The following is a 16107-nucleotide window of genomic DNA, read 5'->3' as shown; positions in this document are numbered from 1 at the left end:
AACGCAATCCACTTCTTCCTTGACAATCGAGACGTCTTGCTTGTGTTTCAATAAGACAATAACATTTGGTGTCTCAGAATATTGTTTCCCAATAAGAACACCAGGGTTGCAGTTGTTCCATATCAACAAGTTGTTTTTTTGCATCACGAATTGTATTCTGTCCATAATCGTTCAGTCACATTCTACCATGTAGCTGAGTGTGTGGCGGGCTGAACATTCTTAACTGTCATCCATACAAATATAAAGAATTGAACCAATGCATTATTGTAAAAGTTATAGTGACGGTTGGATGACGTGACTGGTGAATCAAGGAATTTCAGAAGTTAAGTCTACTTCCTGATTCTTGACAATTCATAACTGTCATACAAGGGTAGGACAAAAACGTCTGCTGCTTTCGAAAATTACAACACCAAAAAGGAAAAGAAAAACACCTATAAAATGCATCCAATCAGTGTTCACTTAGCTCAAGTTTCAACATTGGTTAATTTTCTTAGTTTTTGTGCAAGTAGAGGCTTTTTTTCACAAAAGTTGTAGGACCTTCAGGAATGTTTGACCATGGATGTTTTATGCATATTAAATTACAATTACTTGTACTCTTTACCTTTTAGTTGTTAGTTGCAGGCTTACACTTGGAGTTTTGTAGCGCAAAAACACTTCATATATTATGGAAAAAATTGTTTTCTTATATTTCAGATCCAAACATGATTCCCTTTAAGAATATACATTTTTAACAAGCTTTATTTCCCCGGTGTCTTCTTCCCAGCACATGACAATCATACTAACTTGAGTTAACAGCAATTCTTCTGACTAAATATTTTGCATGTACATGCGCATATGATGACTGTGTGTGTGTGTGTGGGGGCGGGGGGATTCCATACTGATTAATATGTAGCTAATAGAAAATGTTACATTAATCGCTTCGAACTCAAATTTCAGGGTTAACTGATATAAATGATCTCAATCTGTCACATGCTCAGTCTTGGTCTGGGGTGATTATTATGTACAATATTGTATAGAGAGGTTTAAGTCTAAATATGTTTCCTTATTTTGAAGGGCTTTACTTTTCCAATTTTCTTTGCCAAATGACTTTAAATGTTTAATATACAACACCTCGATGAACAATTTTCCTTTATGTTCTTTAACCACGTGACTACAACGATCAGACAGCAAAATGGACAGTGGAGGAACATTTTTGATATTTATTATTTTATATCTTAAAGTCATCAGCTGCTCAGATCTATTGTGATACCAGAAAATTCACTTATGGATTATGATTTCAAATTACAACTTGATTCTAACAACAGAAGATTAGCCTCACTTTCATGTTGACGGTGCTCGAAAAGATGATAAATGTTTGTATATGTGTATCATGGTTTTCAAAATGATCTAGGGTACATTTCAAATCATGTTTTGCTAAATTATTATAGTTTTGTGAAAAAGAATAAAGTGGAATATGTCTACATTTGAAGGCTCTGTGTCAGTTTTTAATGGGAGTGCTCTTGCGTAAATATGTGCAGTACATCAGCTTGTCACCTGGTGGAGTTCTTGCTCTAACCCAAGTCTGATGAATTCAAATGACTGTTTTCAGGTCGGTGTTGACAGAGCACTTCTCATCTTAGTTGGGTGTGCTACAGTAGAGTCAATGTAAAGTTTGCCGGATGAGGTTGGCATGTTTGTGATTCAGTGACAGACACCTTTGATTCCCTATCCAGCTGCATGTGCTGCACCTCCTCATTTTTGCGTTACATACACCCTGACCTATAAAGGCAACAACCAGTATCTTAATATTAATAGTTATTTAAGAAGAAAGACTTTCATCCAGCCCACCGTGCAATCCTAAGAACAATTGAGGAACTGTTACATTTTTATTTGTACATTTAGTATAGCCTTGGAGGACTCTACAAATAATATTGTGCAAAGTTATTTCACTGATTCAATTCAGAAAGTGAAACTCTGGACAACAGATTGACTACACAAAAGCGTAAAATATTTCATTATTTTATTTTTTTATTATTTTGATGATTATATTTTATGGGCTTAACAAAACCCCAGCTTCATCATCTCAAGTTATTACAATATTATATAGATTATCACAATTAGATTCAATATAGAAGTCTGGTAGGAACTGGCCTTCTGAAAAATATTTTCATGCATTTAATTTATACAGTATATGATGTTTAAAAAAAGAAATAAATAAATAAAAATTTTAGACATAGTATTTAACTTAATCATATATTTTCATCTGTACCTGTGGCTAGAAAGCAAAGTGTGGAGTGTTTGTGTCACTGATCCGAACAAATGCAGTCTGCAACAGTATCTTAAAATATTCGCACTCTCTTCTTATCCTCGCCGTTTTTTTTTTTTTTTTTTGGAGGGGGAGGGCGGCATCTGCTTCTCCCTTGACAATCGTGCCATGGTTTTGTGGTTCAATGAAATAAATAAATAAATGCAATATGATATATTGTATGCAAAACCTGAACACTCAGAAACATCTGAAGACAAACATATGCCACACATTAAAGTAAAAGGTTTGGTGGCAACAAATCTTGGCTGAAATATGAATTTTAAAACATTTTATGCGTGTTAAACCTCCCGACAGTTTGCCTCACCCTTGCCTGGAGAATGTTCTCCCCCCGATATGCTACCCCTCCTACAATCTAACTGCTTACAAAGTAGAGCGTCGCTCCGGTGCCCCTAACAAGTGTTTGACTCCTCCTGCACTCTCTCTCTGTGTCCGCATGAGTTAACAGGGTAACAAACCTCACAAAAACATCCATTAAGTCCGTCAGCTGGCAACATCACATATCCACTGACACACAACACTTCTTCTCCCTGACACCTGCTGCACACACACAAACACACCCTTTCACCTCCCCAGTCTGTCCCCATCCCGCCCCCTCCTGGTCTGTCTCTCCGCCCCCTCATCCCTTCTGATCTCCTCCCTCCCCTCTCTGGCTGGCCCGGCAACTGCCTGGCCGCTTACATTTTAGGCCTTTTGCAGTCGCCCGCATCAAAAATGGCACACGACCAGTGCGTTAAAGTAGCTCAGCCCTTTGCCATCCCCCTCCCACAGCACAATTATGCACACTCACTACTTTCAATGGGCACCCAAGGAGGCGTCTCCCTATTTTCACACATCCTGCTTTCCAAAAATCCTCGGGCCATTTTTTTCACCACCCTGCCCTGCCCTGTTCCGGGCCGCCTTTTTCTTAGAATATGAGTGAACAATACACCAATGACCACTTAACCATATACTTTTTCCTACATATCCACAAGTCGATTCCCTAATGAAATTATAACTCCCAAAGTCAGAACATTTAGAGTTCAACTAACATTAGCTGGAAATGTTTCAATATTGCATTTCCTTATTAGGGTTGCTGTGGAGTTGGCGCTTATCCCAGCTGACTTTGGGAGAGAGGCGGGGTACATTTTGGACTCTTGGCCAGTCAATAGCAAAGCATATACTGTATAGACAAACAGCCATTCACACTCAAATTCACAATTTTGTGTCTTCAATTAACGTAACTAATGATGGCATATGGGGAGAGTACCCAGAGAAAAATCACAAACCACAAGGAGAACAAGAAATCTCCGCATAGAAAAGCCTGAGCCAAGATTTGAACCCCAAACCTCAAAACTCTGAGGCAAATGTGCTAACCACTCAACAACCAGGCTGCCATGAATGAGTGACACAATTTTCAGTTCCATACATGTATTTGCCAGGCATTTTTCCAACAGTAAAAAGCCTGGAGCTAACAGCAAAATAACTAGCATGAGACTAACTACAGACTGACGATAAACAACGTTTATTACACATATTCTCCATCACTGGGGATGAGTAGTTGTACTTTATTTGTGTTATTTATCCATTTATTCCATTCCATTTATTGTTATAGTCTGTCTGCAAGTGTTACTGCACTGTTTGTGCTCAAATATAAGTTGTTTAAATGTTTAAAATTATGCTAAGATGCTAGTTTTGTTAGCCCGTCTATTGCATATTGCACTGTGTGTTAGCATTGATCTAGAAGACTTTTTGTAAGACAAAGTTATGTGGCCTGGTCAAGCGAACAATTTTTTAATTCTCTTTGTTTTATGTTTTTTCGGTAAACTTCAACTCGGAGTGGCAATTAATAACTTGAAGCAAGAACTGTGCTCCTTGTAAAGTTCGCTACGACCAATTTGTACATTGGGTCATCCACAAGTCAAATTACCACAAATTGAATCTGCATCAGGGTACATAATCGACAGTGAAGAACTAATTCGCTGCTTGTATAATGGCAAGGTCATGAAAAGTCAAAATATGTGCACTCCTATTACATTGCAGGCTAAAGATGCTATTGTGCTAACTATGCTGCTAACTGAATTCCAAACATACATTTGATGACATTTGAGACTTGTTGACTATTTCAGTTTCATTACAAACTGCTCATTGCTTCTATCCACTGGCTAGTTGTCTTTTCAACTCAATATCTACCAGTTTATTGTATGTGTAAACTTTTCAGGCCATGCATCTTTGATTTGATTTTAAATAGATTTTTTTCAACATTTATGAGCCAAATTTGGATAAGTCCTATATTGCTTCTGTCTACGCGCGCCCTCCCACTGTCCTAAATCCCTGGAGTTTATTTTAACCTCCTTGGCCGCTCCTCTTTCACTCCTTGTGGTCCCTCATACGGCACTCACACCTGCCAACACACATGTGTGTGCTGCATGTACACACTGTGTTCCTTTTCCAGCCTTCCTTAATGCGCGTGTGTGCGCGCGCACACACACACACACACACACACACACACACACACACACACACACACAAAACCCAAGGTGGAGTGCAGCAGCAGAGTTATAATTACTCTGCGTGCTCCTGTGATGGAGACAGATAAGGTTCCCGTCCTTATTTATTCAATTAATGTCAGACAGATTTGATGTTGCTGTCTGTGGCCATTATTGAGGATTGAGTATTCAAAGATTATAACGAGCACACACTCCTATGAGGGAACACTGTAAAATTACAGCATTTATCTAGAGATTTCTGATAAACAATTAGTAGCGGTATATCTTTTTTTAAGTCATTTTTTGAAGGACCACGGTCGTAAAAAACAAAATTTTAATATAAAGGAGAAATATTGCATTTACACAACATACCAAATGCACAGTCAACACCAGTAACAACAAGCAATTACAAGCGAATAAGTGCAATTTGAAACATTTCTGTCTTTTATATCATAACTTGATATGACGAATGATGGTTGTTTTTTAACCCATTGGACTGACCTTCCAGTCATTTAGGCTGGGGCCTAAATGTGTTCCGATGAGGGCAGCATTTTCCCATTTTAAGGCTGCATGAGGCCTACTAGCAGCAGGTCTCTAACCCTGCTTGGTAGCAACTGGCATCTCCCCCTGGAAACCCCACCCCGCCAGCACCACCCGCACCCCCAGGGGTCCGTGTGCTCCTTATACGGCCCTCAGGAGTGCCCGTGAGCCTCTACGGGAGGTCAAAGTGACAGTTCCAAATATGGCAGGCGTTCCTCGATGTCGCGGGGGACGCACCACCCTGTCACTCATGAGCCTCCTGAAACCTGATGGATGGCCGTCACAGACTCGACACCCCTCCACCAACTCCCCCTCACTAACCCCCATTCCCTGGCAGCATCCAAATATGGCAGAGGGCCGGGATGGTTACCTTCGTGAATGGTCAAGGTTGTGTATATAAGCCGACCTGGCAGCAGGGAGGACCGTAGCTGGTTCAGCAGCAGCACTGGTTGGGTCATTCTCGCCGAGCCGCAGACACTCTCCTAAGGTAAGATGCTAACGCCAGGACTCCTGGGGCCACACATCCGGGATGGGGGACACACTTTGGACAGAACCACTCTGGAACAAACAGTACAGGGAAAGGAAAATTGAATGTACATGTATTGTATAATCTGGTTTTAAAGAATAATTACATCTAGTAGTGGTGACCTCTGTTGGGGCCAACTTATTGAAACAGTTGATTATGTTTCGACAGTATGAGCCCATTCACCATTCAACAAGACTGCAACTAGGCTTACAGTCATAGATGTTGACATACAGTTTATATTTTGATGTTTTAATAAATATAGACCCTGTGAATTACTGGCAAACAGTCAGAGAGTTGGATTTCACTCAAAGTCAGCGAGAATAGGCTCCATCTCTCTGCAACCCTGAACCTGATAGAAAATGAATGGATGGATAATTAGTCAATTTAGCAATATTCAAAGATGACGTTAGACATCCCACTGTAAACTTTCTCAAAACATGTAGTGTGTTGGTTTAGTTTTCGCAATCTATACAGAGCAAAAATAAAATGTCTGAGGGTTATTTTTAATGTAAATGTATTTACACCCTTTTTTTCACGGTTAAAGGCCAAAAAGAAGATAATATTTCTTTTGTTAGCATCACCTATCTATCAACTAATAATGGTAATATTTATAGCAATAATAACACATCAGATTTATATTGCGCTTTTCTGGATACTCAATGTAGTGTCAAATGTTATTGGGCAAGAAAGTACATTTTCTGTTTAAATGGCATTTGCTCAGTTTTGGCTAAAACGGTGTCGACTTAGTTTCAAAATGGATTAACACTCTTGTCTTTTCTCATATAGTTCAAAGCCAAAAGTATGATATTGGCTCCACTCAATAAAAGCAATAGGTCTCTCCAGTGCCAAATGTCATTCGGCAATAAAGTCAGTGTTTTCAGATATGAAATTCCACTTTTATCCTTAAAAATCTAAAAACATTGCAATGTTATCATAGACATAATGTTGTATTATCACTGTAATCATTGTTTCTATTTTGATGTGCATGTCATGCATACTGTGTTCAATAGTTTGTAGTGGATAATTTAGTGATATATTGTAGCTAATGACTTTTGTAATGGTTTTACACTTTAGAGCATTAATCCAAACAAAACTTGCCTAAACTGGCTGTTATTACTTTCACAAATAACGCCAATGTGTTTCAGTGTTAAAACTTGCCTTAATCTCCGTGTTTCGCCCGCAGAAACCAACATGTGTGACGACGATGAGACTACCGCCCTTGTGTGCGACAACGGCTCCGGCCTGGTGAAGGCTGGCTTCGCCGGAGACGATGCCCCCAGGGCCGTGTTCCCCTCCATCGTGGGCCGTCCTCGTCACCAGGTAAGCAGCCACCATATCCCACAGATTTATACTATAGTAAACCGTTTAAGAAAAGGGGCATAATAACTCATAATAATCTCGGATATATTGCGATTTAGAGAAAGTGCCGTTAATTGGACACGCCTCCCTTAAAAAAAAAAAAAATAAATAATTGAACATGTGACTTAGCCCAGCCAATCAGGAACGAAAGAAAAATCAAACCAATTAAATACAGGTGTGTTATATACAGTAGTATGTCATATTTTATCTACAGTATACTGAATATAAAATAACATTTTTTTCATCAATTTTGATATGTTAAATGCACTTGTAATACAGAACAATATACCCCCGCCCCCCATTTAACACAACACTGTCCATACAGAAACGTCGGTTCAGTTTGAGTGACGTATAGGGAAAAAATCAATCTTTATTTATTTACTTTTTTGGGGGGGGGAGCATAGGTTTTAATGTGCTATTTTGTTCTGTAATGTGAGGCCTGCTGGGTGTTAAATCATGTCATCTTTTCTTTCACCACTGTGGTATTTGCCACCTTGAGATAAAATTAGTCCCAGATGAAGTGACCTGCGTCGTTATTTGGCAGCTTTGTGCAATGATCACCATGCACACCAGTGAGAGTAATCCATGAAGAGCAAGGCCATTCTGTTTTCAGACCCCGTGCAGGTGTATGTTTTCCTCACCCATTTTTTTCCGCCCTTCAGGGTGTCATGGTCGGTATGGGTCAGAAGGACTCCTACGTCAGCGATGAGGCCCAAAGCAAGAGAGGTATCCTGACCCTCAAGTACCCCATCGAGCACGGGATCATCACCAACTGGGACGACATGGAGAAGATCTGGCACCACACCTTCTACAACGAGCTGAGAGTGGCCCCCGAGGAGCACCCCACCCTGCTCACTGAGGCCCCCCTTAACCCCAAGGCCAACAGGGAGAAGATGACCCAGATCATGTTTGAGACCTTCAACGTCCCTGCCATGTATGTGGCCATCCAGGCTGTGCTGTCCCTCTACGCCTCCGGCCGTACCACCGGTGAGGAGACAATATACATAATGCAGAAAACACAACAATCTACTGATTAGTAGATGAATATATTTATTTTCGCAACATGTACAACAATAAGCCGCTGTTTAATCAGGGCATTTTACGCCTGACTTTTACACTCAGTGTTCCGTGAATTGCATATATTCTATACACAGTCAAGAACATTTGTAAAACGCTATACACTTGTATTTTATTGCACATGTTGCATTAATCATTTTACGCGCAGTTTTTACGCACGACTTTTACGCATGTGTTCCGTGACTCACGCCTACGTCATACGGATTCATTCAAGTGTCCCATTATCTAAACACCTTGCATTCTCTACCTCCTCCCAGGTATTGTGCTGGATGCTGGTGATGGTGTGACCCACAACGTCCCCGTCTATGAGGGTTACGCTCTGCCCCACGCCATCATGCGTCTGGACTTGGCCGGTCGCGATCTGACCGACTACCTGATGAAGATCCTGACCGAGCGTGGCTACTCTTTCGTCACCACCGGTGAGTAGCGATTAAAACAAAGAGGGGAAAAAAAGACACAAATCGTGCCAGGGATTACAATTGGTGAACAATTTAAGTGTGAATCAAAAACTCCAATTTGCCCACTGCACAGCTGAGCGTGAGATCGTGCGTGACATCAAGGAGAAGCTGTGCTACGTGGCTCTGGACTTCGAGAACGAGATGGCCACCGCCGCCTCCTCCTCTTCCCTGGAGAAGAGCTACGAGCTTCCCGACGGTCAGGTCATCACCATCGGTAACGAGAGGTTCCGTTGCCCCGAGACCCTGTTCCAGCCTTCCTTCATTGGTGCGTTGTTTGTCCCCCTACCCCGCACTTTCATTGCGCATTCTGAGAGTCCTAACAATTGCCCTCGTGACCTCCACAGGTATGGAGTCTGCCGGTATCCACGAGACCGCCTACAACAGCATCATGAAGTGCGACATTGACATCCGTAAGGACCTGTATGCCAACAATGTGCTCTCCGGTGGTACCACCATGTACCCTGGTATTGCTGACCGTATGCAGAAGGAGATCACTGCCCTGGCACCCAGCACCATGAAGATTAAGGTATATAAAATAATTAGATTTTTGGGGGAGCAGGCCAGCACAAATATATAATTTTTCTGAGAACCGTGTGATACATTTATAACAAAGAAACAAACAGAAAAAAAATTATCACGACCAAAAAAAGATATCAGCCTGTCAGCATTTGCAACTGCTCTAAATATGGTGCTAAAAAGTAATGGGAAGACTAAATACTTATTAAATATAGATTAAGCACAAATGTATTTGAAAGGTACTTACAACTGAGCTTCACAGCAATTTAAAAAATGTACGGTACAAAATACACAAAAATGCTGCACATAAAAAATAAAAATGTTTCAAAAAAATGTACTGTACCAGACAGGGTCTAGGGCTGTAGCTACAAGCGTCATTCCTTAGTTTGATAATGTTTTAGATTCTAAATGTATTTCATTTTATTTTAATTCAGTAAATCTTTCATATACTGCATTTTAAGATTCACTTTACCAGACAATTCCTGCTCTGTACTCCAAGAACAAAAGTTTATATATTTATTGTCTTCCCTTTATTAAAATGTAAAATCAGAAAGAAATAATTAGCATCTTCCGAGTGGGAAATTATGTGCCCTCAACACCCAAAGCTCGATTTAGCATCTCTTGGGGTCATACAGTATTTTTAATTATAAGCATAAATTACACCGAATTTTCCAAAAACAGCAATGACAGGTTCATGTCTAAATATCTAACGATGTGTTTGTTTCAGTCCATTAAGAAAACAAGTTTTGGTTTGATTACAAAAGGAAAAAGAGCACCCTCTTGTGGGGAATCGCCTCCAGTTTGGTGTCCCTCAGGGTCGTCTTCATTATTTTAGGCATTAATTACTCATCATTTAGATGAATAATAATGAATTCCTTTACATGTTATTATGTGGAAGATTATTTATGCACAGAGGGCCCCATACAGACACTTACCAGATTTGGGGATTTGGGACCCTGTGGAAAAAAAATGACACTTTGGGCCCCACCATTTCTAGGCCGTAAACTCGAGGATTCTGATGAACGTTTGTTGCTAACCTGTTACTGACCGACTCTCTCCCACTTTTTCCTTCACCCAGATCATTGCTCCCCCTGAGAGGAAGTACTCCGTCTGGATTGGTGGCTCCATCCTGGCTTCCCTGTCCACCTTCCAGCAGATGTGGATCTCCAAGCAGGAGTACGACGAGGCAGGCCCCAGCATTGTCCACAGGAAGTGCTTCTAAATCCCTCGTCTGCACCAGCTTTGTGGAATTCGAGCAAGAAAAAGAAGCAGGAGAACCAACCTTTGCGGCACTGCAACACTCTGCTGTCAATGGACTGTCTGTCTGTGCTGGTGACCTTCTTAACTATGCATTGTTTCAACAAATGTGCATATTGTGTAGCTGTCTGTTGCCTGTGTTGTACGAAGAAAGGCTGTGAAAACACCACTGAACCATGCATCCAACCCAAAAAAACTTTAATAAAAAAATAACAACAACTACATGTTTCCCAACACATGTGAATGTAAGTGTATATACATATTAATAATTTATTAAAGTCCATTATTTGGTACTTTTGACCCTGCTTTATTATTTTTCTAATAGATGACAAGCCAAACTAAATGATCGTAATAATTGCAATGTAGCCAAAGGGTTAAAAAAAAAAAAAATCATAGACTGACATGACAAATTGAGCAAAATGTTCACCAAGGGGTCAAACAGAATTGACAAACTGTAAACATGTAAGGTATTTGTCTGATGAAGGGATCATAGGGTCTCATCTATCCTCTGGGAGGAGAGGGCCTCTCTCTCCCTTTACCATTGACCACTACGATTGGGTTGCAGATTCCAGTGAAAGAGGAGATACTGCATTGCTTCCGAGTCTGACTTGCCAGGAATGTGCCCTGACAGCAGAAGCATGGGCAGCTCCGTTTTGGGCCCTGACAAGATGACGGACACTCGACACCTTGAGTCCTGTACTACGCTGTGAGCGGACCCAGGCCATCTTTAGGCAAAACGTGAACCCGCAGTGTACAGCGGCAGCACCATCCAAATTGCCTTAAAGCACACGACCATAGCCACAGGTTTGAGTGGATGGATTCAATAATCTTGGTCATCCTCAGTACATTCATGGTAAATTAGCAATTTTCACTTGAATTGGCCTGAAAAGTACTCGTTTACTATGAATAATATATCTTTGGTCACCAAGCTATGCCAGTGACGTGTAGTGACAAGCAGAACAATTAAATGCTCTGACACAAGATGACAGAAGGTACAGTTAATCTGTGTATCCACTTGTTGATAATAGGGTCATAATAGTTTTTGATTTTTAAAAATTGTATTTAGTTTTTCGATCGTTTTTTTTTTTTTAATTCAAGTCATTCTGATTAGGTTTTTGGAGGAGGTTTGCTAGTTTTCTTTTTTTTAAATCTTTCCTTACAAAAATAATTAAGATTTACAGCCACTATGTATGCACTGTACAGATTCGGGACAAGAACTGCCTTGTGTTCTGTCACAGGCGGCAGTTAGGTGGCAGTTTTTTTCTATTTTTGTATTTGCATTAATTGCGAGCAACAAACCAAAGTGTTGTATGTAATCACTGTAAACCTCTGTGCTTATACAGTACTACTTTATTTATACCTCATCCACTACAAATCATTATCGCTGCTCTGGCCGTATGCATCGTTGACTGCGACACCTCCGCCACCTGTTGCCCGGGATGTGTTTGGCTTTTTAAAGAGACATCTCTGACTGGGCGGTGCTAAAGAGGAGCATTACAAACAGGCGGCTCCGACATGAACGCCATTTGTCCCTTGCTTCCGTGAAACCCGAGCCTAGTGTAAGTATAACTAACTGTGCACCGATTTAGAGTCTTAGCCAGCCGGGGGGGTTCTACTGTAACGTTGTCTGGTGCTACCAGAAAAATGTACAGTCTTAACTAGACTGACAGCTAGCATCATGTCTACGTAAGTGGTCAGGTGATTATATGCGCTGAGGTTTCTATATATAGCACGGACATCCATTTTAGTTGATTCTTGGAGATATCGTTTTCTAAAGGCACAGATAATATTAATTTCTTACTTATTTACATTAATAACACCGTTATTCTCTCTGGTTTTACCTGGGAAAATGTTAGACTGCTGATTTCAATGTAAAGAACTGTATTAAGATACTGTACTGTAATTCTTTGACAGCCATTTAAATCTCTGTACCCAATAAAGGAGGCGGCCGGGACGTCATTCGATCGCGACGCATCGTCTCAAATCTGATTGGTTCTTTTTCTTAATTTACAATAATTATAATATTATATAATATTATATTCATGCAAAATATTATTTCTGTTATTATTTTTAAGGCTAAGAGTGATTTTCCTTTTTTTCCCCATACTGACAGCAATGTAAATCCAGTCAAAGGCGAAAGTGGGCGGAGTCTGGAGCTAAGGCTGCTTCGCCATTGGTTGAAACCTTCCCATCTGTTTTGGTTTAAATAAACGACGGTGAAGCCCATCTTAACGAAAGTAGTAATAATAATAAGAGCTCTGCTTTCCATTTTACCGTAGGAATTTACACAGCAGCAACAACAATGTTTTCTTAGACTCGTGTGATTTATTGCTCGACTGTCTATTGACGAAGGGAAGAAGATGGTGACCAAAAGGATCCGCTCGGAGTACATGAAGAAATTTAAAGACCCCAAATGGGAGACTTACTCGAAATGTTATGAGGAGAGGCTGAAGTACAGGTTGGCTCGAAGACTTCTGGAGCAATCGCACAACCCCTGGTTCTGGAGTGGATCCGACAGCGACTCGGATTCAGTTGGAGGAAATTCACCTCAGGCCGACAGGAGCCAAGCTCAGCGTTGTGAGAAAGGTGATGAGCCTGCAGGGGCCGAGCTGGAGGAGTGCCAGGGGGCCAAGGTTGATGTACTAAGTCTTCCCGTCCTGGAGCAGGAGGAACAAAGTAAATTTGGGATTAAAACCTCCAAAGTGTGATATATAGTTGCTATCTCTAAATGATTTCTCTTTGCTGTTAGATTACCATTCTCAAGGGGCAGAACAGAGTGTCAGTAAACACAAAAGTGTTACTCAACGGGAACCACAAGCAGGTATTGAAAGAAGTCACATTCTCATCCTTGACCTACACAAGATAATCAGATCCAAAAGAAGAAGAAAAAAATACTTTACAAAGATAATGCAGATTGAGACTTATGAGGTATAATAATATTTTTATTTTTATGCTTGTGATTTGTAATGTTACTGATATTTCAGGCTTTTCTTGTTGCTAACTAACTGAACCAAACTACTACAGTTTACATGTGATTCAGTGCAGTTTTACATCACTGCAAACTGCCAATACAGTAAAAAATATAAAGAATTTAAGTGATACACATCGTGTATTGAATTTCATTAGATGGCACAGTTGTTCCTGTTATTGGTGTGTGTTCCAGTAAGTTAAATATAGTTTGAATGGTATTAGAGCAGTGGTTCTTAACCTTATTAGAGGTACCGGACCCAAACAGTTCATATGCACATTCATGGAACCCTTCGTTAGTGAAAAATAAAAATTCAAAAAGTGTTCATTCAGTTTTGCCAGTGCGACACTAAAGTTGGTCAACTTGGCATGACAAATCATGCAGATAGGATGCTAAGTCCCATCACGTTCCGTGATGCATGTGGTACATATTCGTCCGATCACTTTGTTGGGTTTTTTTTTTGTTTTATTTGCTCGACATAGCATGTATTAAAACATTCTAAAAAAAAAAAAAATCACACGACGTACTATCACGACAGTCACACGTTGATTACTGAGTGAACTAAATTTTCTCGCAGCACTGACTGGACAAAAAAAAAATGTACAAGCACTTTTATACTTGTGTGACTTTGGATGTTCTGGGCTGTTTCTGTATGTTTAGTGTTTCATCCTGAAAAAGATCCTGCAGCTCGAGCGGCACAGCAGACAACGCCACAGAGGCTTCCCAAATTTAAGTGTGTCCAGCGGGTTAAAAAAACAGCAGTGGTGCGGCCTCCAAATGATGACAGCAAACATCCTTTTGCGCTGTATGCTTCTGGTGAGAAGGATGCCGATGTTGCCGGCAGAAAGACACACAACGTTCGACCTGCTTGTTCGACCAATGAGGTAATGCATTTTTTTTGGTGGGGGGAACATCCTTGATATTCATGTAAAGGTCAATGTACCATTGTACTTTTTGACGTCACTAGTAGGACAAATAATCTATTCAGGAAAATTATCACATTTTCCATTAATTCCCGATAGCCAACCCACTCCTAGCTGGATGTTAACTACTAGGTGTAGTGGTGAAGCGCTAAATGTTAACTTCAAGATAGTATGTTTCCTAGTGTACTTATATATCTGTATGCTACTAATGACGTGCTAAATTTGAACCGGTAGCACTAGATATTAACTCTTAGTTCACATGTAATGATTCACTAGTAGTACAAATAGTGCACATAATATAGTAGTAATGTACTACTGTTCCCGCATTGTTCTACAAGTGTGCTAACTTGTCCTACTGGTCAAAACAAAGAGCATACTGGTACATGAAGGACCTTAATTAAAGTCAACGTTCAAAAGACTATATATTACAAAGGACCTAGAGCCAGACCCCTTTCTGTTGCTTGTAGATACATGCATCAGCTCTGAGGGCAAAGTCCAGACGGGAAGTAGAGCGACAGGTCCAGGCCCAGCGATGCGAGCGTCGCCGAGCCAAGTCGGCTGATTTGGACCAAGCCAGAAAGAGGGTTCAGCCTGAGTTTAACCCTTGGCTCACTGAGTACATGCGTTGCTTCTCTGCTCGCTCTCGATGAAACTCACTCACTCATTCACTCACTCACTCACACACGTAACAATACTAAGCCAAACAGGTTCCATGGCTAGTAGGCCATCATTGAAAGTAGGGATGTTCGATACCAATTCTTTATTTTTTTTAATAATAATAATAATAATAATACATTTTATTTTATTTTGGGTGACCAATATCAGTTTGGGTATTAAATCTTGAGTACTCAGCAATATTACGAAGTAACAAAACTTGATACTTGATACATAACATTTCAATTTACACAATGACAGATAATTGTGAACAAAGATGGTGATTTACCCATGTGTCAAACGGCTACTGTTTAGCACCAACTACTGGCAAAGAAGACATATTTGATGCCAGATTTGCCTTAAGTATTGGTGGCTGGTATCGGCATCTTTCATAAATACCCGATACCTTGCATTCAAGCGGATTACAGCTCGATATTGATATCTAGTATCGATACTTTGGGACGGATACTCATCCATCCCAAACTGAAAGTAACATACAGTAATTCTAATAGAGATATTATTATTTTTATTTATTATTATTATTATTATTATTATGTTATTATTATTATTATTATTATTATTATATATTATATCTACATATTAAAATGAGAATTTTAAAGCCATATACAGATCCAGTCCCTTTAAAATTAGGCACATACTGTATAAGAGCAGGGCCTATTTCTTGACTACATCTATTACAAGGGGCAGCATGTGGCACAAGTGGTTATCACGCCGGTCTCATAGTTTTGAAATACAGGGTCCAAATCCCGGCTCTAGGTTTGCTGTGTAGGGTTTGCATGTTCTTCCCATGCATCGCACTTCCTCTCACATTCCTTAAACATGCTTGTTAGGTTAATGGCTGACTAAATTGTCCACAGATGTGAATACAAGTGTAAATATGTATTCGTGTTTAAGTGGCGACCAATCCTGTGTAGCTGGGTTAGCCTCGGGCTCACTTGCAAAAGTCATGAGGACAAATGCTGAAGAATAGGGATGGAGCATACTTCAAGGCTGATTATGTGACCACTAACAACACAAGGGCACAATTAGAAAGCCACT

General features: G+C 40.2%; 2 protein-coding genes across 4 annotated transcripts; both read left to right on the top strand.

The window, feature by feature from the left end:
* Positions 1-5666: 5666 nt before the first annotated feature.
* LOC109531543 (actin, alpha skeletal muscle A-like) lies at positions 5667-10725 on the top strand. Its single transcript, XM_019895881.1, has 7 exons — positions 5667-5797; positions 7020-7156; positions 7858-8182; positions 8530-8691; positions 8804-8995; positions 9075-9256; positions 10325-10725. The coding sequence occupies exons 2-7, from the start codon at positions 7028-7030 to the stop codon at positions 10466-10468; spliced, it is 1134 nt and encodes a 377-aa protein (XP_019751440.1). The 5' UTR covers positions 5667-5797; positions 7020-7027; the 3' UTR covers positions 10469-10725.
* Positions 10726-11904: 1179 nt separating this feature from the next.
* ccsapb (centriole, cilia and spindle-associated protein b) lies at positions 11905-15159 on the top strand. Of its 3 annotated transcripts, none has more exons than XM_019895877.1 (5): positions 11905-12062; positions 12861-13179; positions 13253-13324; positions 14132-14355; positions 14862-15159. In XM_019895877.1, exons 2-5 carry the CDS (start codon positions 12864-12866, stop codon positions 15042-15044), a joined length of 795 nt encoding a protein of 264 aa, XP_019751436.1. In that variant the 5' UTR covers positions 11905-12062; positions 12861-12863; the 3' UTR covers positions 15045-15159. The 3 variants fall into 3 exon arrangements, with proteins under 3 accessions (XP_019751436.1, XP_019751435.1, XP_019751437.1); XM_019895876.1 differs by having other exon boundaries at positions 11906-12062; positions 12856-13179; XM_019895878.1 differs by lacking the exon at positions 11905-12062 and adding an exon at positions 12085-12189 and having other exon boundaries at positions 12856-13179.
* The last annotated feature ends 948 nt before the right edge of the window (positions 15160-16107 follow it).

This window comes from Hippocampus comes, unplaced genomic scaffold (genome assembly GCF_001891065.2).
Source record: "Hippocampus comes isolate QL1 unplaced genomic scaffold, H_comes_QL1_v1.1 scaffold80, whole genome shotgun sequence".
NCBI lineage: Eukaryota > Metazoa > Chordata > Actinopteri > Syngnathiformes > Syngnathidae > Hippocampus > Hippocampus comes.
This window is presented reverse-complemented; position numbering and strand designations above follow the sequence as displayed.

What these genes read in the sequence shown, in the direction of transcription:
- LOC109531543 (XM_019895881.1), top strand. Translation starts at nt 7,028, where the DNA reads ATGTGTGACGACGATGAGACTACCGCCCTTGTGTGCGACAACGGCTCC. An exon ending in CTACTCTTTCGTCACCACCG is followed by an intron (nt 8,692 to 8,803) that starts GTGAGTAGCGAT and finishes CCCACTGCACAG; the next exon opens with CTGAGCGTGAGATCGTGCGT. An exon ending in CCAGCACCATGAAGATTAAG is followed by an intron (nt 9,257 to 10,324) that starts GTATATAAAATA and finishes TCCTTCACCCAG; the next exon opens with ATCATTGCTCCCCCTGAGAG.
- ccsapb (XM_019895877.1), top strand. Translation starts at nt 12,864, where the DNA reads ATGGTGACCAAAAGGATCCGCTCGGAGTACATGAAGAAATTTAAAGAC. An exon ending in CCTGGAGCAGGAGGAACAAA is followed by an intron (nt 13,180 to 13,252) that starts GTAAATTTGGGA and finishes CTTTGCTGTTAG; the next exon opens with ATTACCATTCTCAAGGGGCA. An exon ending in CTGCTTGTTCGACCAATGAG is followed by an intron (nt 14,356 to 14,861) that starts GTAATGCATTTT and finishes TGTTGCTTGTAG; the next exon opens with ATACATGCATCAGCTCTGAG.